Raw genomic sequence first — 25,506 nt, 5'->3', positions numbered from 1 at the left:
GTCTACCGATCTTTGTACATGCCTATATATATGTCTTCTATGGGTCAATGGTCTCCTTTCTCTCTAGTTATAAGAGGCGAGCCTATCTATGAAGGTGACACGAGGGAATTGAACACTCTACTGATGAGTCTGTATATATTATCTTCTATGGCTTGATGTTTTCCTGTGAGAGCTGAGCCTGCCTCTAAGGGTGACACGACTAAACTAGACACTTTGCTAGTGAGTCTACTGATGAAAGATCTTTGTATATGCCTATATGTATTCTATGGCTCAATGGTCTCCTCTCTAGTTATGAGGGGTGAGCCTGTCTTTAAAGGTGACACGACCAAACTGAACACTAACGGTGAACGTCTACTGATGGGAGTACTTTGTATATACAATCTTCTATGGTGTCTTCTATGGCTCGATAGTCTCCTCTTTAGTTATAAGAGGCGAGCCTGTCTCGGATGGTGATTGGACGACCACACTGGGCACTCGACTGGACTGTGGCGATCGTCTACTGATGGAAGATCGATGACTCTGTGGGGAGTGCCGAGCCTGAAAACAATATTAAATAAATAAATATTATAGGACATTCTTACACAGGTTGACTGATTCCCACGGTAAGCTCAAGAAGGCTTGTGTTGTGGGTACTTGGACAACAATGTATATAATATAAAAATCTTTTTCACCACACCAACTGGTAAATGCTTACTTTGCTATACGAAAACAGGTAGCAAAATTGCATTTTATCCACAAGAGTGCAAAGTAATTTAATACAAATTTTAACTTGATGCCTTAAGCTGCCTGTGTGCCTGTGTGGTGACGGGTTAAGAATTTCACCTCGCCCTTCTTCCCGTGGGTGTCGTAGAAGGCGACTATGGGATATGGGTTAAATTGTGGCGTAGGCGAGAGGCTGGCAACCTGTCACTGCAATGTCACAGATTCGTTTTCTTTCATCCCCTTAAGCTGAGTTTAGACGAGCAAGTTATTGCTGCAAGTTTTGAGACAGAAGTATATGCAAGAAAGAGATGCAGATATTTGCTACTCACTCTTACCTATAGTTGCGTCTCAAAACTTGCAGCAATAACTTGCTGGTCTAAACTCAGCTTTCTTTGCCAAAAGTGGCACTGAAGCTTTAGTAGTTTCATGTGTTCTGCCTATCCCTTTATGGGATACAGGCGTGATTGTACATACGTATATGCCTTAAGCTGGTTGGTAGAATTTACCTATAAATGATGATTTTGAATCATAAATATTGAATAAATTGATGGATTTGATTTAATTTGATTTTTATAGTTAGTATTTTATTGTGTTGGTGTGGCAAAAATTTGGGTTTCACTCGGTGGCACAACTTTGCCGTGTTTGCCCCCTTGTAAAACAAATAACCATTGTATACATAGAAAACATTCATGACTCAGGAACAAATGTCTGTGCTCATCACACAAATATATGCCCTTCACGGAGAAAAAAGTCTCGTCCATGATACCTGAATAGTGTAATCTGAACGAGAAAATCAAGTAAATTCTGGGACAATTGTTCACATAGTATAAATAACTAAACTAGTCTGTTTAAATGCGTTGAGCTTAGTGAACTAGTTATCTTGTAATTGCTACACATTAAAATAGCGTGTATTACTAGAATATTTAGTAATCATAACACGTGGACCGTACAAATAAATAATATTTTCTTGCAGAGCTTAATAAATGAAATGTGACCTTGACAATATATTCTTGTAAAGGTAATATATACATTACGTATCATAAAATAAAAATATTGTAAGGGTCACACAGTCAAATTGTGTGTATTACTAGATTATTCAGTATTTATAACAAATGGAGTGTCTAAATAAACAAAATAATGTAAACTCCACAAGAAATTCTTGTAAAGGTTATAAAACTTTAGTTAGGCCAATAATAGGTATCGTTAAGAATACAAGTCATCTGATATATATTACATTCTCTTCATTTATGTAAACTTCATTAAATGGTTGATAGAACAAGAAAGTTAGTTACAGCAACTGCATTTATGGTACTCTCTAATAAATATACAATTGCGTTAACGTGTTATATTTTTATCGGTACCTATGAATTTGTCTGTGCACTGTATAGACAACTAACATTTCTTGTAAATGTAAAAAAAGGTTTGTTGTCTATACAAGGTGGTTCAGTAGGATTAAAGGCCGAGCCACGCCAGATACGTGTACGTAGACGTGTGCGTGGCGTGCGCGCTGTAAAGTACGAATCTTCAAAAGAGATGATACACCGCTAGACACACACGGGTAACACGTCACACAAGCGGTGTAATCTCTAATGAGGATTCGTCATTTACACCGCGTACGCTACGCGCACGTCTACGTACACGTATCTGGCGTGGCTCAGCCTTTAATCCTACTGTACCACCTTGTATAGACAACAAACCTTTTCTTACATTTACAAGAAATGTTAGTTGTCTATACAGTGCACACACAAATTCATAGGTACCTACCGATAAAAATGCAGGTTTCTAGGACCAGTTCCAAGAGACAGAAGCCTAGAGTTGAAACTGGGATCCGGAAACCTGGGTCACCCAGCATATGGAATGGATGCTATGAGCGGTGAAAATTGGTGAATCTGAAAGTAAATAAAATAATTATATAATTTGTTAAAAAATATATTTCAACGATCCTTAGTGCAAGACTTTGTTCATATATTCGTCAGTGTTAATAGAACCGTCCTTCATTTCGTCCAAAATTTATATTTTGCAGAATTTTTCCACTTTTGTTCCACAGTATGGCATGGGTCACAGGAAACTTGCAACCATTGTAAATCATCTGAAAAAGACATTAAAATTTCTATGAATAAATTTTACATTAAGTAATATTCTACGTCCACTTCAGATATATATAAAGACTGTCCACGATAAAAAGTGGTCATTTATAACATGGTAAATCTTGAGAATAATGAGAATTTATAAGCAGCATGTTTGTCAAATAATTTGTAGATATTAAACTACATTATAAAAATACAAACAAATTATAAACTTTAGGTGCCCTATGAATTTTAGCAGTATGTCTCATGATAACAATATTTTTTTGTACAGTGTCTTCTTGCAGTCTTTAAGTACAACAGTTTTAATGACAAAAATATTTTTTTAATGTTTAATTATAATAGCCAAAATATACCCTATTACATACTGACTTTACGATAGTAATAATTTTTCTGATTGTAATCAGATTAAGAAAGTACTGAGGTTTTCTAACTTTTCTGAATTCGAATTTTTGACACTTTTTGGCTCTCCATACAAAAACAACTGTCAGTGCTTGGAGTAGAAAGTCTTCCTGACTCCCAAAAGTCGAAATGAGTTTCAAAAAGTATTTTTTTGTCTGCTAAGATGTCATTATAATGTGTGTAAAACAGCTTATAAAAATATAAGTATTTATAAAATTGTGCCAGGAAGCGTGTGAAGTTTGTTAAAAAACACTGTACAAGAAATGAAATGCTTGATGGTATACATTCGGCGAAACCTCAGACACACTAAAGCATTATAAGGAATAGCTTTAATTATTATATAGTTTTATGTATACAGATTTATCAAAATATAATATTGCTTCAAAATGTGCATTCAGGAAGAAAGATTTATCATGTTATGTATGACCACTTTTTATCGTGGACAGTCCTTATTAGTTCAGTATTTAGATTTTGCCCACGTAATGTCGTATGAATTTGTATGCAATGTAAAATGAATACAACATTAAATGCCTTTTTACTCAGCATTCTAATTATCTACTAAGTTCTACATGATGTACGGTATGTGACTCACCTGCTTTTGCCAACTCTGCCATCTCCCATCCTTGCAAGAGTTTTTGCACCTCTTCATCCATTTCCTAAAATGGAAACTACCAAACGAATGGATAATACGTAGTGAGTACGTTTAACGATAAATAATATAACCTATTGCGATCCGCATCCACGCGTGATCTCTCATGACACGTAAATGGCCGCCGACCACGCCGCAAAACATTGCGTTTCGTTACACAAGCAAAACATTTATTTATGCGGACAATATTTTTGTTATAACAATTATTTTTCGGTGTATATTACGAGAATATCATTGTTATTTTTTACAAGAGGCGCAAAGTAAAATCAACTATACTGCTATAGCATTCACTAAGATATACAATGGTACTTAAACATGGCGTTTCGTTACAAAAACGAAACACATATTTATACTAACTAAATACTTTTTCAACAGAACTATTTGTTCACCAGTATACATTACGAGAATATTATTGTCATTATTTACAAGAGCTGCAAAGTAATACCAACTTATAAAACAGTCATATCAACTATACTGCGATGGCATTCGCTACGATACAAATAATAGAGTTGACAGCGATGCGTACATATTTATACAAACTTAATATTTTTAAATATAACTCTTCGTTGAGTTTACATTACAAGAATATTCTTTTTATTTCTTTACGAGAACTACAAAGTAATGGCAACGTATAAAAAAGTTACAGGAAGTATACTGTGATAGTAACCGCTAAGATTAAGATTGTAAAGATAATTTTTATTTTTTGGCATTACAAGAAGCTTCTTGTTAATAGAATTATCGTAACCTTTATTCTATTAGTTGTAAATAAAACTAGAGTTCTCGTATATGTAATTCAAACAGAACTGTTTAGTGCATATTAATGTTTGCTTAGTTCTATTGAATTCAAAATATAGTAAACATAACAATACAGTTGTTTTTATTACGAGATTGTAGTATCAGTTACGATAAATCTATTTTACTAAACGTTCTGGTAGTATTGTTAAAATATTTTTTTTCCGTGTTACATTACACTTAAATAGACGTGTTACAATTACATATATGTGTATATGGATGTGTTACAATTTGGATTTCTTTCAACCCCTTTTTGCCAAGAGTGGCACTGAAACTTAGTAGTTCATGTGCTCTGCCTACCCCTTTATGGGATACAGGCGTGATTATATGTATGTATGTAGATAGATAGATAGATAGAATACTCTTTATTGGCACACCTCAGCAAGAGATACAGAAAAAAGATACAGCGGAGACAAAACAAATGATTATAAATAGAGGCAGACAACAGGCGGTCTTATCGCTAAAGAGCGATCTCTACCAGACAACCTATGTATGTATGTAAACAGACGTGTAGACGGTTTGTGTGATAGGAGTAAAAGCAGACAGAGACAGAGAGCTACATCCTAAAAGAGCGTTTCGTTTTTAGGGTTCCGTAGTCAATTAGGAACCCTTATAGTTTCGCCATGTCTGTCTGTCCGTACGTCCGTCCGTCCGTCCGCGGATAATCTCAGTAACCGTTAGAACTAGAAAGCTGAAATTTGGTACCAATATGTATATCAATCACTCCAACAAAGTGCAAAAATAAAAAATGGAAAAAAATGATTTATTAGGGTATCCCCCCTACATGTAAAGTGGAGGCTGATTATTTTTTTTTCATTCCAACCCCAACGTGTGATATATTGTTGGATAGGTATTTAAAAATGAATAAGGGTTTTCTAAGATCGTTTTTTGATAATAATAATATTTTCAGAAATAATCGCTCCTAAAGGAAAAAAAAGTGCGTCCCCCCCCCTCTAACTTTTGAACCATATGTTTAAAAAATATGAAAAAAAATCACAAACGTAGAACTTTATAAAGACTTTTTAGGAAAATTATTTTGAACTTGATAGGTTCAGTAGTTTTTGAGAAAAATACGGAAAACTACGGAACCCTACACTGAGCGTGGCCCGACACGCTCTTGGCCGGTTTTTTATCCATAATTTTTATTTTAATAAGTATTTGAAGTAAAATTTAGGCCGGTTATACTCAGAATCAGCAGCACTTTCTATCTCAATAGAAGAAGAAGTGTCAAAGAATTTCCAAACATTTTTGATACTTTCCCCTTTTGTTACCCCATACAAGCTATATGGAAAATGGTAACATGATAGGAAAAATCGTACGACACTTTTTTACCTATTAGGATTGAAAAAGCTTGTGACTCTTGAGTAGAAATAACAAAAAATGTATCTAAGATTTCAAAACAGTGGACAAAAAAGACACGCTCAAAAGAGAGAGAGTTTTAGGTATAAGTATTGATGTCTCATAGATTTTTTCTGTCTATTTAAAAAGTTTGTTCAGGCAGTTTGCGCAACAGTAAGTAAAGTAAGTGAAGACTTTATTGTACCAAATAAACTTTGTATACAACAGAAATAAGACTAATAATGTAATACATAATGTAGAGAATGATAGAGAACTTATCTGTATACGAAGAATTTGACCATAAATGCCTACAAAAGAGGATATTTTACACTTAGTCAATCTTTGGTGGATAAAACAAAGAAAATAATACCTGCGGCATTTCTCCCATTTCATGCCCTTCATCGTGCCCCTCCTGTCTCGGGGCTACTCCGAGGAAGGACCGCTTCTTCCAGCCAAAGTACCCTAGGACGATCAGGAAGGCTCCAATGCCTATAGCACCGAAGGTCACTCCTGTGGCTGATGCTGTTGACATGGTGTATATACCTGCAAAATAATTCAATCAAAGGTACTTTCAATCAGGTGAGATAATAGTCAAATGGGCTGTTCCTAATTTACAAAAATCGTGTAACGTTAAATAATTTAAATTTAGAGATAGCAGAACCAGGTGGACACGCTGAGGGTATTCTGGCAGGGCCGCCATGAGAAGTGGGTATCAAGGCGAAAGGAATGACTGCCACGAAAACATTTTACTCTCTCTCTCCCAAGCTATGAATCCCTGGTGGTGGGGTCAATTTTCCGTCTCATTTGCTTCCAGCCTTCCACTTCGCCCTGTCCTTAACGTCGTCTTTGGACAATTTGCACTCAGGCATGTATTTTGCCCTTTTAAGGCATTTTCAGAATATGGGTCCCCCCAATTAGCGTAAGTTGTTAACAAAAATTAACTCGCTGTCAGATTTGTGACGACAATTAAGCATAAAATCTGTCTAAAAATTTACTTTTGTTCACATTCTGAATGTTTATCGCTTTAAGTTTATGTAATTAACACAAAAACAATATTTTTATTGAAATTTCATGCTTAATTATCGTTAGAAAACTGACAGTGAGTCAATTTTTGTAAACGACTTACGCTAATTGCGGGGTCCCAAATTCTGAAAATGCCCTTTAGCTGTACGTCCCTCCATTTTGTTCTCGATTTACATCTGAACAACGACATGATTCTAGTTATAATAATGAAAATCCTCACCTTCGACGATCAGCTCGTTTGCCGTCGCTCAGCCCGGCGCCGCAGGTCCAAACTCCCACGTCTTCGCATTCCACCTTCGGACGATCACAGCACACGTATCTTATCTCTTATCTTATATAGTGATGAAGAAGCTTACCTTCGACGATCAGCTCCACAGTATCTGTGTACTCCTTGCCGTCGCTCAGCCCGGCGCCGCAGGTCCAGACTCCCACGTCTTCGTATTCCACCTTCGGACGATCACAGCACACTTAGGTATCTTATCTCTTATCTTATATAGTGATGAAGAAGCTCACCTTCGACGATCAGCTCCACAGTATCTGTGTACTCCTTGCCGTCGCTCAGCCCGGCGCCGCAGGTCCAGACTCCCACGTCTTCGCATTTCTCCTTCGAACGATCACAGCACACTTATCTCTTATCTTATATAGTTATGAAGAAGCTTACCTTCGACGATCAGCTCCACAGTATCTGTGTACTCTTTGCCGTCGCTCAGCCCGGCGCCACAGGTCCAGACTCCCACGTCTTCGTATTTCACCTTCCGGATGGTCACAGCACAGTCTCCTCGGTCCAAGCTCTTGTTTCGGGGGAAGTAGTAGCGACCAAGGATTGACCTGGGTGGAATGATCGATGTTTGAGTAAAACAGCAAGCTTTTGAGTGACAAGCCTAACCAACAGCACGCTCTCTTCTCTGTATCGCTCTTCAGCATTAGACGACAGAGCAAATAGCGTTCGTGCGCCACGTCCACGATTGTCACTTCGGCTAGGCCAGCAGGCCTCCAACCAAAGTGGCCTCTATGACACTTTCATTTTCTAACGGAGCATTTCCCAAATTATAAATCTGGGCACATCAACGGGCAAATCAAATGTGGACCCTTAAAAATACTCAAATGCTCAAAGGTAGGTCAAACGATGGGTCCCTAATTTGACACCCAGATCCAGCGCCCAATCAATATTTGGATTCTTCTAAATAGCGTGATGGAAAAGTACGCATCCATCAAGTGTATGGCTTTCTTTTTTTTCTTTTTTTATAAATAGGTACATATTAGGGACACCTTACACAGATCAACTATCTTTAATGTACTTATATTAGTGCACTTAAAGAAGTAACAGGTATTATTAAGTATAAGTACTCGTAAGTGTAGGTAGACTATACCTCGGAAAAGGTGGCTTGACTGTGTGGAAGAGGACCTGAGGAGAATAAGGAAATATACCAACTGGAGGAGGGTTGCCAGAGATCGCGACAACTGGAGGAAGATAGTGGAGGAGGCCAAGACCCACAAAGGGTTGTAGCGCCATCGGAAAAAAAAGACTATAGTAGTAGATAGTTTATCGCCACTCTTAATGACAAACGATAGAACTTGTCTTCCTTCTTAGTTTTTAAATTGTCGGATATTTGCAGATGTAGTGCGAATAGGGTTTCCAGCGTATTTTTCCGGAAACGATCGTATACATCATGCTAGATCAGTCAATGTCAGTACCTACATCTTGTAGTGAGACTGACTGAAACAGCATGGCACGTTCGTACGTTTTCGTAACAATACGAAGGCAAATCTTTTCGCAATACATCCGTAAGAGTGTGGAAGTTGGAACATTGTATGAATGCACTTTCGCAGTTATTTTAAACTGTATGTATGTATGTCTATGTATGTCTCTTGAATACTATGAAAATCTGAATATTCATAACTTCAATATCATTGATGACCAATAGATTTTAAAGTAATTAAAGGATTATTTAATTCATCTAAAAGATATAAAAGACGTAATGATGGTAAAGCAATAAAAATTAAAGTAATTGCTGGTAAAATTGTTCAAATTAATTCAATTATTTGTCCTTCTAATAAAAATCGGTTGATGTAAGAATTAAAAAATAAACTAATTATTAAATATCCGACTAAAACTGTAATCATAATTAAGATAACTAAGGTATGGTCATGAAAAAAAATAATTTGTTCTATTAAAGGTGATGCTCTGTTTTGGAGATTAAAATTAGATCAAGTTGCCATTTCTAAAAAAAGGATATTCCTTTATAAATGGGGTTTAAATCCACTACATATAACAAAGTCGTATTTATCCATGTAAAAGTAATTAGCGATGTGACCCTAAAACCAGATAACGGTGACAAGTGTCACAGTTTCATAATTACTGTCACGACGCCTCTTATCTTCATTTTAAAAGTATGCATACGATACGTTTTGTAAACGGTCAGAGAGTTCAAGATTTCCTGGGTCGATAACAATAATTCCTCGACCGTGTGTGTGACCACAGTGTCATAAATGGTACAGAGTAGGCCATTAGGCGTGCTCCAAGCGGCAGTAACTCAGTAGCATTGCATCTCTCGATAGGCCCACACTCTTAAAATCACATCTTTAGCCTACTGTGTGGCCCACCCTTGAATTATATTCAAGGGTGGGCCATGCGGCGGCTCAAACTGGCAGTAACTGAGTGGCAGGTATCCTTTCGTTGTCGCACATACTCTGTCACATCTTTAATGTTATATTATATTAAGTAAATTATATTGATGCACTTACGTAGTATAATTCACAGCGGAATCAATACTAAAGGGTAGGCTTGTGTCGTTCACGAACTATGAACTGTTAGGAATAAAATCCCATCAATGACCGAAATGAACTGAATCTTTCTGTGCTCTGAGAATCGGTCTTTGCTCATTTAGTTCAGTATAGGACCGGCGAGCGCGAGCGGTTTAGATCGGGAACGAGTGTGCGACTGCGCCGACCGAGAGCGAGAGCTACTTAGCAGAGCAACACAAAAACGTCAAGTTTTCATATTCAACTTCGGTTACTTACAACCTTTCGGCCCGGAATGTTACTATCTGTGGACTATTCGTACCGTTTTGACACTATTCGGTCCAATACGTTCTGATCTTTCCAACCGCGGTGGTCGCTGGTCTGGCTGAACTAAATGAGCAAAAGACCTAAAAGAGCGAACTAGTTCGTGGGAGCGATTGAACGAGATCGGAGCGCTCCGATCAACGAACGAAACGGCACAAGCCTACTCTGCCTACTAAAGGGTGGGCCATGCGGCGGCTCAAACCGGCAGTAACTCAGTGGCATGTAACCCTCTGTAGTCGCACACTCTGTCACATCTTTGTTGTACCTAAATAAGGTAGTACGTCACTATTGTTGTATATTAGTATTGAATACTTACGTAGTATAATTCACAGCGGAATCAATACTAAAGGGTGGGCCATGCGGCGGCTCAAACCGGCAGTAACTCAGTGGCATGTAACCCTCTGTGGTGGCACATTCCAAGGTCACATCTTTGCGGTGGACTGTAGTTATGTTGTTGTGTATGGCGGCGACCTTATCAACAACACGGAGGTCGATTATTTGCTGGTCTTCTACACCTGTAATAAATGAGGGTTTGATTTTGGTTTCGCAAAAGTATTTTTGGAAATAAGCAATGACCAGCTAATAAGAATCGGCCTTCGCGACTGAGCCACTAAGATTTCAACCAAGTCAGCGGAGTTCCAAGTCATACTATAATATTATAAATAGGAAAGTGTGTGTGTCTGTTTGTTTGTCCGTCTTTCACGGCAAAACAGAGCGACGAATTGATGTGATTTTTTAAGTGGAGATAGTTGAAGGGATGGAGAGTGACATAGGCATTTTGTCTCTTTCTAATTCCCCACTTCCCTACAAGGGGGGGTGGTAATTTGTATGGAGCATTATATTATACATTGGAAATTCACCAGTTACGATGTGCTAACCATGTTAAATTTAACTTTATGATAAGCAAAAACCCACTAGACTTAAAATAAATAAAGCGGAAAATTACTGCCATAGGTGAGACTTGAACTGACGGCCTCTGGATCGATACTCCAGCGCTCTGCCAACTGAGCTACCAAGACTTACTGATGAAGCTTACCTGTTTGCTTTCTTCCTATATGGCATCTCCACTCGCCCACATCTTGACGAGTCGCTTTGATGGGTATGGCACAGTGCCCATTCGTGAGCTCGTTCCCTGAAAATCTGTAAAATAAATACAAAAAACATTTTCAACTGTACTTAGGTAGGCAGGTACGTAAACTAAAGTTATTCATCTCTCTGTGAGATTTTTCTCTCTCTATCATTCTCTGTGACATCGCATTGTGATGCTGACATGAGTTTAGAATCGTTACTCAATAGTGAGAACCGATTATTTTAACGATTGAAAGTTTGTACGGTCCAGTCACCAGCATAAATAAGTGATGATTTTTGTACCTTGTCACTAACATCATGTTAACTTAAGAGGGCTTTCGTGTTAAAAATAGTGAAATCGCAACCGAGCGCTTGATCATACCGTGTGTGGTATCAAATTAAAGGGCTTTGCGAGTAGTTTATAAATATATATCACATTATAGGACTTTTCCTACTTGGTCTAACAAAATATGAGAAAATGTCCAAAAGTGGTAATAATTGTACCGGTGAAGGCTCGTTTTCAAAAAATTGGCAAAAATCAATAATAGCAATTTATAATCACTAAGGCATAACAGCAATTTAAGTAAACGTTGCAGATTAATTTAGTACAAAACTTACTTCGATGTGATGTAGATTTTCAAATTTTAGGTAATTTCTGAAAAAAATTGAATTCGCCTTAGGCTAGTTTACTCTTTTTCAAAAACTTAAAATAAAAATCTAGTCTGAAATGATTGTGGTACAGGATATACGAATTATAAATTTACCCGTTTTAATATTCAAAATTGTCCAAATTTTACAAATAAGATCGACTGATTCAGCTCTATAGGTGCGTTTTTCTAAACGTGCATTAGAGAAAAATTCATAATTAATTTAATGAGTTAGTTTTCAAAAATCCAGTCTTATAGAAATCAAGATAATAAGATGCTCTAACTGGAACTTGAATTAAATAAATCTATTGGATAACGGAAAGTGTAGTATTTCACCGACTAAAACTATCAATTTTACATTCTTTTGACGTTTTTTTTGAAAGCAGCCTTAACTAACCCAAGAAAAAAGAAACAAAATTATAAAGAAATATGTGGTACAAAAGGCGCTGGCTCAGCGTTGTGATGTGGCAAGCAATTGTAATTAATATTATGATTTCTGCTGGTTTAAAAGATATAGTCTATATTTTGGTTTAAAACTTGCTGTGCTCTTTAATTGGCGGATTGGTGGTGGTATATTGTTCCAGCATTTGGTTGCGCAGTATCTAAAACTCCCCTTAAAAGCAGCAGACCGATGTTGAGGAACTTGTAAAACTATTGCTCTTGAGGCTCCTATTTGGCTGTAAAAGTGACAACTTACAGAAATTATCACTTATTTATGTCGCTGACTGTACCTACCCTAGGTGGGAGAGACCGACTCACACTTAGCCCGTTTTTAACCCTCGGCGCAAAAACGACGGGGTGTTATAAGTTTGACTTGTCTGTCTGTATGTGTGTCTGTCTGTAGCATCGTAGCTTTGATGCCATGTTTGATGAAAATCGGTCCACTATGTCGGGGGCTTTTTTCAAAATTTAAATTAAGTACCTAGGTTAGATTATTTCTCAAATTAACCTACCTAACCTATACTTACCTATTTATCTTCACTTAATAAAAAAAAGCAAAAAGCAAAAAAAAAAGCAAAAAGCAAAAAAAAAGCAAGTTGCGTAAGCACTTATTTGCAAACATTCGAGATTAAAGTCTACTTGATGTCTCGCACTAGGTACATTTATTTATTTATGTGTATGTGTATTTTATGCATATATGTATATGTATTATACTAATATATTATGTAGGTTTACTTATTGTATTTGTGTATGTTTATTTTATAATAGTATCGACTTGTATTTATTCGTTACAATCTCATACTGGCTTTATAATCTTGTGCACCAAACTAACTATCTCTGTTTTGCCCAATGGTTGACTGGTAGAGAATGCCTTAAGGCGTTAAGTCCGCCATTTGTACTTTTTATTGATAATTTGTGCAATAAAATTTAAATAAATAAATAAATAAATAATAGGGCGGCAAATCTAACTGGCCCAGGGTGCCAAATACCTACTAAAATAGGTCTCTGTGTCAGGGTTAAAACCATAGTAAGGTAGGTACCTACCACGAGATTAACTTAAAACTAAATAGCTAAACATTACGCTACTTCCACCCACACGAGTGACGATTTGCTATTGTTGGTATTGTCCTCACTCACCACGCAACTAATAACTGTCGCTTATCATTGGTTTTATTATCAAACTAATACATAAAACTTGTTTACTTGGCTGTCTGTGACATGTAATAACAATATTTTGCCCTAATTCTTATTCAGTACCTACCTGGGCGACCGATCTATTTTATTATATTATCACGTCTTTAGATAAAAAAACCGGCCAAGAGCGTGTCGGGCCACGCTCAGTGTAGGGTTCCGTAGTTTTCTGTATTTTTCTCAAAAACTACTGAACCTATCAAGTTCAAAACAATTTTCCTAGAAAGTCTTTATAAAGTTCTACTTTTGTGATTTTTTTCATATTTTTTAAACATATGGTTCAAAAGTTAGAGGGGGGGGGGACGCACTTTTTTTTCATTTAGAAGCGATTATTTCCGAAAATATTAATATTATCAAAAAACGATCTTAGTAAACTCTTATTCATTTTTAAATAGCTATCTAAAAATATATCACACGTTGGGGTTGGAATGAAAAAAAATATCAGCCCCCACTTTACATGTAGGGGGGGTACCCTAATAAAACATTTTTTTCCATTTTTTATTTTTGCACTTTGTCGGCGTGATTGATATACATATTGGTACCAAATTTTAGCTTTCTAGTGCTAACGGTTACTGAGATTATCCGCGGACGGACGGACGGACGGACGGACAGACAGACATGGCGAAACTATAAGGGTTCCTAGTTGACTACGGAACCCTAAAAAACATACAATACATACATACAATCACGCCTGTATCCCATAAAGGGGTAGGCAGAACACATGAAACTACTAAAGCTTCAGTGCCACTCTTGGCAAATAAGGGGTTGAAAGAAAACGAAACTGTGACATTGCAGTGACAGGTTGCCAGCCTCTCGCCTACGCCACAATTTAACCCATATCCCATAGTCGCCTTCTACGACACCCACGGGAAGAAAGGGGGTGGTGAAATTCTTAACCCGTCACCACACACGCTCATAAAAAAAATCTCTTATAAATACAAAAATAAAATTTTATTTCTGGCAGGCAATCATGGTCGCGCGACCATGATTGCCTGCCAGAAATAAAATTTTATTTTATTTCTGGCATACGGTAGTAAGTGCAATAGGGACGACACGATAAAACATCGTGTCGTCCCTATTGCACTTACTAATAGTGCGATAGGGACGGCCTGATGTTTTATCATTTATCGCGCGATCATACTTGCCTGCCTGGCCGGGATTCGAAACTCTGACATCTGCGATGTGCTTGCGAATATTAGACCGACCCGCTTTCACATTATCCGATCCGATATCGGATGTCGGACCGATATCCCATATATTTACGCCGCCATTTTTGATTCTTTCCTTTGAAATCCTTCCGACGTCCGATATCATGACATGATATTGTGATTTGACCACAAGGGAGTAAAAATACGTATAAGGCGAGGGCGTTTATTGAATCCTGAAGTTGCGAAGGGTTCTATAATTGAGCCCCGAGCATATCGTAGGTGTCAACTGTAATGTAATCTCAGAATGTAGGTATAATAGTAGAAAACAGGGGGGGTGGACAAGTTTGAAAAAAATGGCCCAAATATCAAATACATTTTGCACATGAATTCCAAAAAACTCATTGGTGCGAGCCGGGGTTCGAACCCGCGACCTCCGGAACGACAGTCGCACGTACTTACCGCAATGCTACCAGCGAAAAAAAGCTAGTTTTAGTTAAATAAAAAAAAATAAAAAAAAAAATAAAAAAAAAATACTCACGAAAACCTCTTGCCGCTGGGGTGCACGAAGCCACAGTAAGCCATAGCGGTGTCCTGCTTACATTGTATGTTTATCTGTTCGTTCTCTAACGCCAAAATCTTCACCACACCATTCACGTTAAACGTTCTGAAAGCTATCGGAAACTATTTATCCTTTACTGCATACGAAGATAGATTTGACGATTTATTTTTGTATTGTGTGGAAAGGGGTTAAATAGTTATTGGTTTTACAAGGGGGCAAAATAGTTGTTTAACCGCACATGCCAATATTGATACCCGAGCAAGCGAAAGATTCCAATATTGAATCGCGAGTGTAGCGAGTGGTTCAAAAAACGGAATCTTGAGCGTTGCGAGGGTTTCAAGGTATATAAGTTAAACAAACTTTGCCACCGAGTGAAACACAAACTTTTTCGCCACACCAACACGAACAAAATACTAACTATAAAACATCAAATAAAATCAAATCCATCAATTTATTCATTATTTATGATTCAAAATCATCATTTGTAGGTAAATTCTACCAATCTGCTTAAAACATCAAGTTAAAATTTGTATGAAATTACTTTGCACTCTTGTGGATAAAATGCAATTTTGCTATCTGTTTTCGAATAGCAAAGTAAGCCTTTAACAGTTGGTGTGGTGAAAAAAGTATTTGCCTACTTGCGTCAAATCAAACTTTAAAAATATTCTTTATTCAAATAGGCTTACAATAAGCACATTTAGATATGGGTCGTCATAAAGTACCTAATAGTCCAAAAAATCTGATTTAAGTACTTATTCTTAAAACTTATCTACAGATGTAGTGTAGGTAGGTATGCACTATTTAAGGCATCAGAAACTTTACAAATTACAAATTTTCGTAGAAATTTCAATATGAAGAAAACATTTTTTTAAATTATCTAACCACCATACATCCTACAGAACCCTTTTAAAATTAATTAGCCTAACGGTTTCCAAGAATCCCACGAAAACACAAAACAAAAATTGCACACAATCACTATTATAAAAACACTTCAAATAAATACCATGAATCGTAGGATTTTCGTTTAAAATCACACAAACAAACACGAACACGAGAGCCTTGTCCATTTTTCACACAGAGATAAACGAGTCAGTCCGCGCAGCGTTCTACCCTTTTCTCAACTGAGTAAAATATTGATAACTGTTCTAAGATATCGGGTAGTCACAGAGTATGTAAATATTCTTGACAAGATTCAAAACAAAGTTTACACACAAGAGTTTCTTTTTTTCGCTATTTTTTTTTTATATTTTTATGAAATCTTAGGTCAATTTTACTCAGAATCAGGAGCACTTTCTGTCTTAATAGGAGACAAGTGTCGGAGAATTTCCATACCAACATTTTTGTTACCTACCCCATACAAAATGTATGGAAAATGGTAACGAAATCAGAAAAAATCGTGTGGGACAGATTCTTACCTACTAACAAGGATTATTTATATAGGATTTACAATCTTCATACCTACTAAGAATCGTACCTCGATGTTTTAGCGCCACCTATTATTCAATACTATTATACTTAACTACATTGATGATGCCTACAAATTTTTTTTTTGAAATGTGTATTTACATGATATCATGATATTAAAATAAAGAAATCGATTCATAAATATATTTAGAAGCCAATGGCTAAAACTTATCATCATCATCATTTCAGCCGGTAATCGCCCATTGCGGAGCATAGGCCTCCCTAAAACTATATTTACCCTATCTTATTGACAGCAAGTATCTCTAAAAATGTGTTAGTACCTACATTTTTAAAAACATTGACTTGTAGAATTATGTTTCTAGCTCACTTAGTTAAATGACTTTTAAAGAATGGATCGAATTTGAATGAAAAAGGCCGTTTTGACACGCTATGATTTCAAATTTTTAGAAACTTGCGGTTGCTATAGAAGCTTAATGGGTGTGAAGTCTAAGTGCGTTTTTACATTATCCGATCCGGTATCGGATGTCGGAAGGATTTCAAAGGCAAAAATCCAAGATGGCGGCTTAAATGTATGGGATATCGGTCCTACATCCGATATCGGATCGGATAATGTGAAAACGCATTGACCCAAAGAGCATTGAATCACTACGTTTGTCTGACCTAGCAAGCAAGCATGTTCGCGCGATAAATGATTTTAAAAAACCGGCCAAGAGCGTGTCGGCCACGCTCAGTGTGGGGTTCCGTAGTTTTCCGTATTTTTCTTAAAAACTACTGAACCTATCAAGTTCAAAACAATTTTCCTAGAAAGTCTTTATAAAGTTCTACTTTTGTGATTTTTTTCATATTTTTTAAACATATGGTTCAAAAGTTAGAGGGGGGGGGGACACACTTTTTTTCCTTTAGGAGCGATTATTTCCGAAAATATTAATATTATCAAAAAACGATCTAAGTAAATCCTTACTCATTTTTAAATACCTATCCAACAATATATCACACGTTGGGGTTATATACTTATACAAAAAATATCAGCCCTCACTTTACATGTAGGGTGGTACCCTAATAAAACATTTTTTTCCATTTTTTATTTTTGCACTTTGTTGGCGTAATTGATATACATATTGGTACCAAATTTCAGCTTTCTAGTGCTAACGGTTACTGAGATTATCCGCGGACGGACGGACGGACGGACGGACGGACAGACAGACATGGCGAAACTATAAGGGTTCCTAGTTGACTACGGAACCCTAAAAAAGGCCGTTCCTATCGCACTAAGTATTTGTAAATGTGATAGGGACGGCCTGATGTTTTATCATTTATAGCGCGACCATTTCTACGCCTGCTTTACCTACCGTCCACGTGCTACCTATAGCACAGTACAATAAAGAGTACTATCGAACAGTATGTCCACTCCTGCTCCCCGCTGAAAGTGCCGCCCACCCCCTCTCGACTACCTCACAGTTACCGCCTATCAAAAACGTGAACAGTCGACCTGTCATAATTTCACTCATGCAAGCATAGTACGCGTTCACCTACACGAGCTTAGACTGTGTGCTAGGAACGCGCCTCTTTCATATATTTGATCGCCAGTGTCCGAGGTGTGCCTATAGGTAGACATAAAAAAAATACGATTATGTTCAATATTTATATACAGGTTACAGGGCAATTTGGTGAAACATATTAGATATTTGTAAACAAGTCGTATATTAAAATGTATACATAAATTCAACACAGACTAGAATTACTTTAATAATATTTCAATTGCAATAATTAATGAAAATAACTAAATTTCTATAAATAAATTATTTACTTTTTTTTATACCACGTCGGTGGCAAACAGGTATACGGTCCGCCTGACGGAAAGCGGTCACCGTAACCTATGGACGCCTGTAACTCAAGGGGTGTCACATGCGCGTTGCCGACCAATTAAAAACTTGTAGGTACACTCCTTTTTTGAAGAACCCCATACTGTAGTTACTTATACTTAGGTATACCGTTACTAATTTTACTAAACAATTATATGATATGCATTCTCTTTATTCATTTCAGAGACAATAATAGTATTATTTTCTACCAGAATTGCTTTTATTTTATATACATATATTTATCACGGTTTTTAAGTCCTTACAACTAATACAAGTCACGGTAGTCGGTGCAGTCGCTTTTGTACAAACTAGTGTCTGCTCCAAATGCTGGAATTACGTAGTTGTCATGTGCGTTTTCACATTATCCGATCCGATATCGGATGTAGGACCGATATCCCATATATGAAGCCGCCATCTTTGATTTTTGCCTGTGAAATCCTTCCGACAATAATGTGAAAACGCTCTAACCGACCTAGGGCTCCGATGAGCCATGGCAAAATGCAAGAATATCTCAAGGAAGAAGAGTCATACATCTCATTTAGTCTCTCTAATCCTCTGTGATACGTCAGTTTTCATTCCGAAGCTCTCAAGACTATCTTCGTCCCATTTCCTCCCGTAGAAGCGAGTATAGTACCTCTCTTTCCAACAGATAAGGGCTAAGAATGCGATGAGGCATAGAGTAACGCAGGCGAAGGTTGCTGCGGTGATGATGAAAGGTTTGACATCTGAAAGAAAGGAAAATAAAGTATACTCTGTCAAACAATTCTGTCAGTAAATATGAACAAAGAAAACTATAGGTATCCTTTTCTATAGCACCCTAAAAAAAGGATGCATATAGTTTTCTTTGTTCTTATTTACCGACAGACTTGTTTGACTGAGTATAGTAAACATCCCATCAAAAACATAAATGTGAAATGAGAGCCAAGTTCAATAATATGTATAATGATACCTATAGGCTATATGCCTTGGTCGTTGACTTCAACGAAAAAGAAGTGAAATCTAAGGTGCCAAGTTCAATGGTCCGTCCTGAAATCTATTTATGACAAATTTATGATATATTGTAGCCTAAGTGCGTTTTCACATTACCCGATCCGATATCGGATGTCGGACCGATATCCCATACATTACAGGCGCTATCTTGGATTTTTTCTAATGAAATCGTTCTGACATCCGACCGATCCGATGATCGGATAATGTGAAAACGGACTAAGGTCTGACTTGGCGAGTTCTCACATTGACTACCAGTTGTAAATTCCAATGTAACTTGTAGCGTTGAGAAATGGGCCCCAGATGCCTTCATATCCGTAGACTCAATCGTGCAGCATAGAACATACCTCTCAGTTTCACAAACCTTACCTAAATCTGTTCCTTCTGTCACATCATACACGCTCAAGCGTATGTAGTCAGTATACGCCCGATTCTCAAACTCTAGCCAGCCAGTACAAACCCAGATACCTTCTTCCGTGACATCCGTAAACTAAATCGTAATGCTGCTAAGAACATACCTCTCAGTTTCACAAACCTTACCCAAATCTGTTGCTTCAGTCACATCATACACGTTCAAGCGTATGTAGTCAGTATACGCCCGGTTCTCAAATTCCAGCCAGCCAGTACAAGCCCAGATGCCTTCATCAGGGATATCCGTAGACTAAATCGTAATGATGCTTAGAAAATACCTCTCAGTTTGACAAATCTTACCTAAATCTGTTACTTCCGTGACACCATACACGCTCAAGCGTATATAGTCAGTATACGCCCGGTTCTCAAATTCAAGCCCGCTAGTACAAACCCAGATACCTTCTTCCGTGACATCCGTAGACTAAATCGTAATGCTGCTTAGACAATATTTCTCAGTTTCACAAACCTTACCTAAATCTGTTCCTTCTGTCACATCATACACGCTCAAGGGTATGTAGTCAATATACGCCCGGTTCTCAAATTCCAGCCGGCCAGTACAAGCCCAGATATCTTTTTCCGTGACGTCCGTAGACTAAGGGCCGGTTGGACCAAACCATCTATCACCGTTAAAGCATTCGTTAAATTTTATTGTATGGCAAATTCCATAGACCTCTGCTGCGTGACGATGATGTGTCTGTCAAATGTGGTTGATGCAACTGGCCCTTAATCGTAACGCTCCTTAGAACATACCTTACCTAAATCTGTTGCTTCTGTCACATGATACACGCTCAAGCGTATGTAGTCAGTATACGCCCGGTTCTCAAACTCCAGCCAGCCAGTACAAGCCCAAATGCCTTCATCAGGGATATCCGTAGAATAAATCGTGCCGCATAGAACATTCCTCTCAGTTGCTCAAATCTTACCTAAATTTGTTGCTTCAATCACATCATACAGGCTCAAGCGTATGTAGTCAGTATACGCCCGGTTCTCAAACTTCAGCCAGCCGGTACAAGCCCAGATGCCTTCATCAGGGATATCCGTAGACTAAATCGTAATGCTGCTTAGAACATACCTCTCAGTTTCACAGACCTTACCTAAATCTGTTCCTTCAGTCACATCATACAGGCTCAAGCGTCTGTAGTCAGTATACGCCCGGTTCTGAAACTCCAACCAGCCAGTACAAACCCAGATACCTTCTTCCGTGACATCCGTAAACTAAATCGTAATGCTGCTTAGAACATACCTCTCAGTTTCACAAACCTTACCTAAATCTGTTGCTTCAGTTACATCATACAGGCTCAAGCGTATGTAGTCAGTATACACCTGGTTCTCAAACTCCAGCCAGCCGGTACAAGCCCAGATGCCTTCATCAGGGATATTTGTAGACTAAATCGTGCTGCATAGAACATTCCTCTCAGTTGCTCAAATCTTACCTAAATCTGTAGCTTCAGTCACATCATACAGGCTCAAGCGTATGTAGTCAGTATACGCCCGGTTCTCAAACTCCAGTAAGCCGGTACAAGCCCAGATGCCTTCGTCAGTGACATCCGTAGACTGAATCGTGATGCTGCAGTCGCCTCTGTGTACGCTCAGGTTGGGAGGGTAGAAATACTTATTGAGGACGAGACTGGAAATAACAATAAATATACAGTTAACTTCAGAATGAAAACTGATTAAATCAAATTATATATAAGAGAAATTTCAAAAACTCGTTGGTACTCAATGGAGCCGGGCTGTGAATCTCCATAATTAATTTGTATAGTCAACCAATTGGAACCCTAGGCCACTCTACGAGCGTGTCAAAATGACAAGCAGTAAGAGATTTCTTACAATCTGATTTATAACGTCACTATGACATAGTTCTACAGAGGCTTAGGGTTCCAATTGGTTGACTATACCTACTTATAATCATACATCTCTTGTAATAAGCTGAAATTTCGAAACCTAAATTAATCATTTTTTATTTTCATATTTTTTTCATTCACACCTGTATTGAAAAATTCACGTCTCTCTTACCGGTAGATTAATAGCGCTCTTTACCTACGCATATAATCGTTCAAAGAGCTCCTTGCAGCAAATACTTAGGGTGTGGTATTCGTAACATTCGCGACCTCAAATTAAGCAGATTTAATAAATAAATAATTAAAAATTGAATCAATCAAATACCGCAATGTAAATGACTTACTTTTCCTCAATAATTCCATCATCCATGTGAATCCTTTCCTGCCTCGGTGACGTAAAGAAACACCCGTTCAACGGAACCATGCCCTCTGAACTGACGCACGACAGCGTCGCTCTATCCCCCTTCCTCACTCCGACCTCTCTGTCTAACGCAGAAAACTTGTCGACTACCCTCACTTCGACGGTTTTTGTGATTTCTTCCTGAGGCTCCATTGGGGTCCATAGATGGCAGGTCCAGAGGCCTATTTCGGAGGGAGTGACGTCGGTAGTGAATTTGCATGAGGGTGTGCCGGGGACGACGTCTACAAATCTGGAAAAAAATATTGCAATGTTGAATAAACAATATATTGTAACGCCGGGTTTACACACTCGTCGAGGTTCCCGAGAAAGAGTATTGTAGGCATCACGTACGGTAGGTACAAGATATTTAAGTACGGTACAAGAAATTTCATTAGGTATTCCCTTGGGAGAACGATTTTCCTATAACTCACGCTCGGCCTGCGGGCAATAGCACATTTAAGTGCGGGTGTGATGAAAAAACTTTTACAAGTTCGCCCGTCGTGTAAACGGACCCTAAAGCTTGGACAAATTGGCAAATATTGATATGGGAACATGAACTACAGCACATTTCACAACAATACTAGTTTAAAATAACTACAATACTTTGTTTTTATTAATTATCAATTTATCATGCTCTCAAAATGGTATATCAATGTTTATCTGAGTTAGATATTCATTTGTTTATTTACATAAAAAGCCGCCTTGATACCAAATACACGTGTACAGTAACGTAACTCATATTATAATAACATGCTTTTTAACATATTATTTGTCTTACATCATTTTAACAATGTCTTCAGACACCACAGATTTGGGCGCAGTCGACATGTTCGGCAGTTTTTTTGCCCGATATAGAACGGGTAGCCGCACTTCCTTTTCACACACTAGGTACCTACCTCTTACGTTTCTCCCAAATCTACTTAAGCACACTTATTTTAGACTAGCTTTTGCCCGCGGCTTCGCTCGCGTAAAATTTGTAAACCACGGAATACTCCATACAAAATTCCACCCCCTCATTTTCCATATTAGGGACGTGGGTGGTCAGAAAACGACAATAAGTACCTTATATCACTCCCCAAGTCCCCATCCCTTCAACGATCTCCACTTAAAAATCACCTCAATTCCGAAGAAGACGGACAAACAAACAGACACACACTTTCCTAAGTTGCAGAAGGCGGTGATCTTGGACACGGCGCAGATAGTCCGACGGTTCCTCTCTCTCTGCAGCCCTAACCACCGGCAGCTTGGGCCCTTCCCCGCTGCTGGCGGCACCCTATTTAGGTTTTTAGGGTTCCGTAGTCAACTAGGAACCCTTATAGTTTCGCCATGTCTGTCTGTCTGTCCGTCCGTCCGTCCGTCCGTCCGTCCGTCCGTCCGTCCGCGGATAATCTCAGTAACCGTTAGCACTAGAAAGCTGAAATTTGGTACCAATATGTATATCAATCACGCCAACAAAGTGCAAAAATAAAAAATGGAAAAAAATGTTTTATTAGGGTACCCCCCCCTACATGTAAAGTGGGGGTTGATATTTTTTTTCATTCCAACCCCAACGTGTGATATATTGTTGGATAGGTATTTAAAAATGAATAAGGGTTTACTAAGATCGTTTTTTGATAATACTAATATTTTCGGAAATAATCGTTCCTAAAGAAAAAAAAAGTGCGTCCCCCCCCTCTAACTTTTGAACCATATGTTTAAAAAATATGAAAAAAATCACAAAAGTAGAACTTTATAAAGACTTTCTAGGAAAATTGTTTTGAACTTGATAGGTTTAGTAGTTTTTGAGAAAAATACGGAAAACTACGGAACCCTACACTGAGCGTGGCCCGACACGCTCTTGGCCGGTTTTTTATTATGTGTTTATATGTTTTTACTAGCCTTTGCCCGCGGCTACGCTCGCGTTAAAGTAGAAAATGCTCCATACAAAGTTCCACCGCCCATTTTAGGGAAATAAGAGGTCAGAAAGAGAGAAAAAGTAGCCTATGTCACTTTCCATCCCTTCAACTATCTCCACTTAAAAAATCACGTCAATTAGACGCTCCGTTTTTCATAATCATAATTTATAATATTAGTATGGATATATTGGTTTGTAAGTGTTTTTGTATTTTATTTTTATAATAATATTATAAATAACCTAACTTAAGAATTAAAATTAATAAAGGGAATAATAAGTATGGATATTTAATAAGACTTATCGTAGGTAGTAACATCTAATCTGAAACTTACAAAACTTTAGTTCCGTTCGGGTGTGTGAACCCGCACCGGACTAGCGGCACGTCTTTGTCGCAGACCACCTCAATGGTCTCCCCAGCTTTGGCAAGTATAAGGTCGGTTCCCGAGTGTTTGATACGTCTGTAGCCTGGAAAAATATTAAAGACATATTATTCACCACATCAACTGGTAAAGGCCCCTTTTGGTTCTTCTAAAACGGATGAGAAAGTTGTACTTTATACACGAGAGTGCAAAGTAATTTCATAGTAATAGAATCATTCGCTTACTCGGGTATCAATATTAGCACGGATGGGTTAAATAACAACTTTGCCCCTTTAAAACAAATAACATTTTTTTAAGGTTATTGCTCAATTTTGCGAGAGCACTGCCGTGCCGTGGATAGTTTCTGTGACGTCACAAGCTAACCACAAAATTACAATTTTGAAAAAACCACCGACCGCGACATAGTGGACCGATTTTTATGAAACATGGCTAAGAACACTCCCGACTAACTCAGCTTTCAAACAAAAAAAAACTAAATCGAAATCGGTTCATCCGTTCGGGAGCTACGATGCCACAGACAGACACACACACACACAGACAGACAGACAGACAGACACGTCAAACTTATAACACCCCGTCGTTTTTGCGTCGGGGTTTAAAAATGGAATTAAATATAATAGATGTATAGCGATGCTCGAAGTGGATTGAACAACAAAAGGTCATAAGTCTTGCCCGAAGCGGATAATTTTGTTATTTTTTTACATTTCCCCCTTTCCTCGTTAGTTTTCTATTAGCTTACACACGCAGACATAGTTATGTAGGATATAGGGTATCTATTGGATACCTACATAAATAACTTACCCAATACCACAGGTGTTATGAAACACAAATAAAAGAAAACTTTGAAACTAAACATTGCTTTTTAAAATGTCTACCCGTTATACCTAAAGTCTAATTTCTGATATGTTATTTCTAATGTCTTGCCCAACCCACAGATTTATAGTAAATGGTTCTGACGTATGGGTTCCTACGAATTTTTATAAAACAATTAAAATAACAAGTTACGTCATTGCATCAACGACAATATTGATAACTTAAACTTATCATGATTTGCGAGATGCTGGCTAGGGTCCCGAAGGGTATGAACATACAAAACACATTTATGAGTAGCTATTTCGGCTGACGGCGGCGAAGTGATGTGCGCCTCTTGGATAAACCCACTAGAGTAAGCCCATTTATATGCAGTAATAAAAAAA

At 37.8% G+C, this 25,506-nt stretch overlaps 2 protein-coding genes across 3 annotated transcripts; both read right to left on the bottom strand.

Annotated features, from left to right (window-relative positions):
- Window positions 1-159: 159 nt before the first annotated feature.
- LOC125228913 lies at window positions 160-16,241 on the bottom strand. Of its 2 annotated transcripts, XM_048133627.1 has the most exons (8): window positions 16,114-16,241; window positions 15,090-15,222; window positions 11,093-11,196; window positions 10,373-10,571; window positions 7,743-7,818; window positions 7,347-7,437; window positions 6,338-6,510; window positions 160-537 (listed from the first exon to the last, which is right to left on the bottom strand). In XM_048133627.1, exons 1-8 carry the CDS (start codon window positions 16,175-16,177, stop codon window positions 397-399), a joined length of 981 nt encoding a protein of 326 aa, XP_047989584.1. In that variant the 5' UTR covers window positions 16,178-16,241; the 3' UTR covers window positions 160-396. The 2 variants fall into 2 exon arrangements, with proteins under 2 accessions (XP_047989584.1, XP_047989583.1); XM_048133626.1 differs by lacking the exon at window positions 7,347-7,437 and having other exon boundaries at window positions 7,652-7,818.
- Window positions 16,242-18,420: 2,179 nt separating this feature from the next.
- On the bottom strand, window positions 18,421-25,259 carry LOC125228915. The gene is made up of 5 exons (XM_048133628.1): window positions 25,112-25,259; window positions 24,263-24,395; window positions 21,981-22,286; window positions 21,229-21,422; window positions 18,421-19,122 (listed from the first exon to the last, which is right to left on the bottom strand). The coding sequence occupies exons 1-5, from the start codon at window positions 25,164-25,166 to the stop codon at window positions 18,932-18,934; spliced, it is 879 nt and encodes a 292-aa protein (XP_047989585.1). The 5' UTR covers window positions 25,167-25,259; the 3' UTR covers window positions 18,421-18,931.
- Between the last annotated feature and the right edge of the window lie 247 nt (window positions 25,260-25,506).

The sequence above is a fragment of the Leguminivora glycinivorella genome, chromosome 8, assembly GCF_023078275.1.
Source record: "Leguminivora glycinivorella isolate SPB_JAAS2020 chromosome 8, LegGlyc_1.1, whole genome shotgun sequence".
Classification (NCBI taxonomy): Eukaryota; Metazoa; Arthropoda; class Insecta; order Lepidoptera; family Tortricidae; genus Leguminivora; species Leguminivora glycinivorella.
This window is presented reverse-complemented; position numbering and strand designations above follow the sequence as displayed.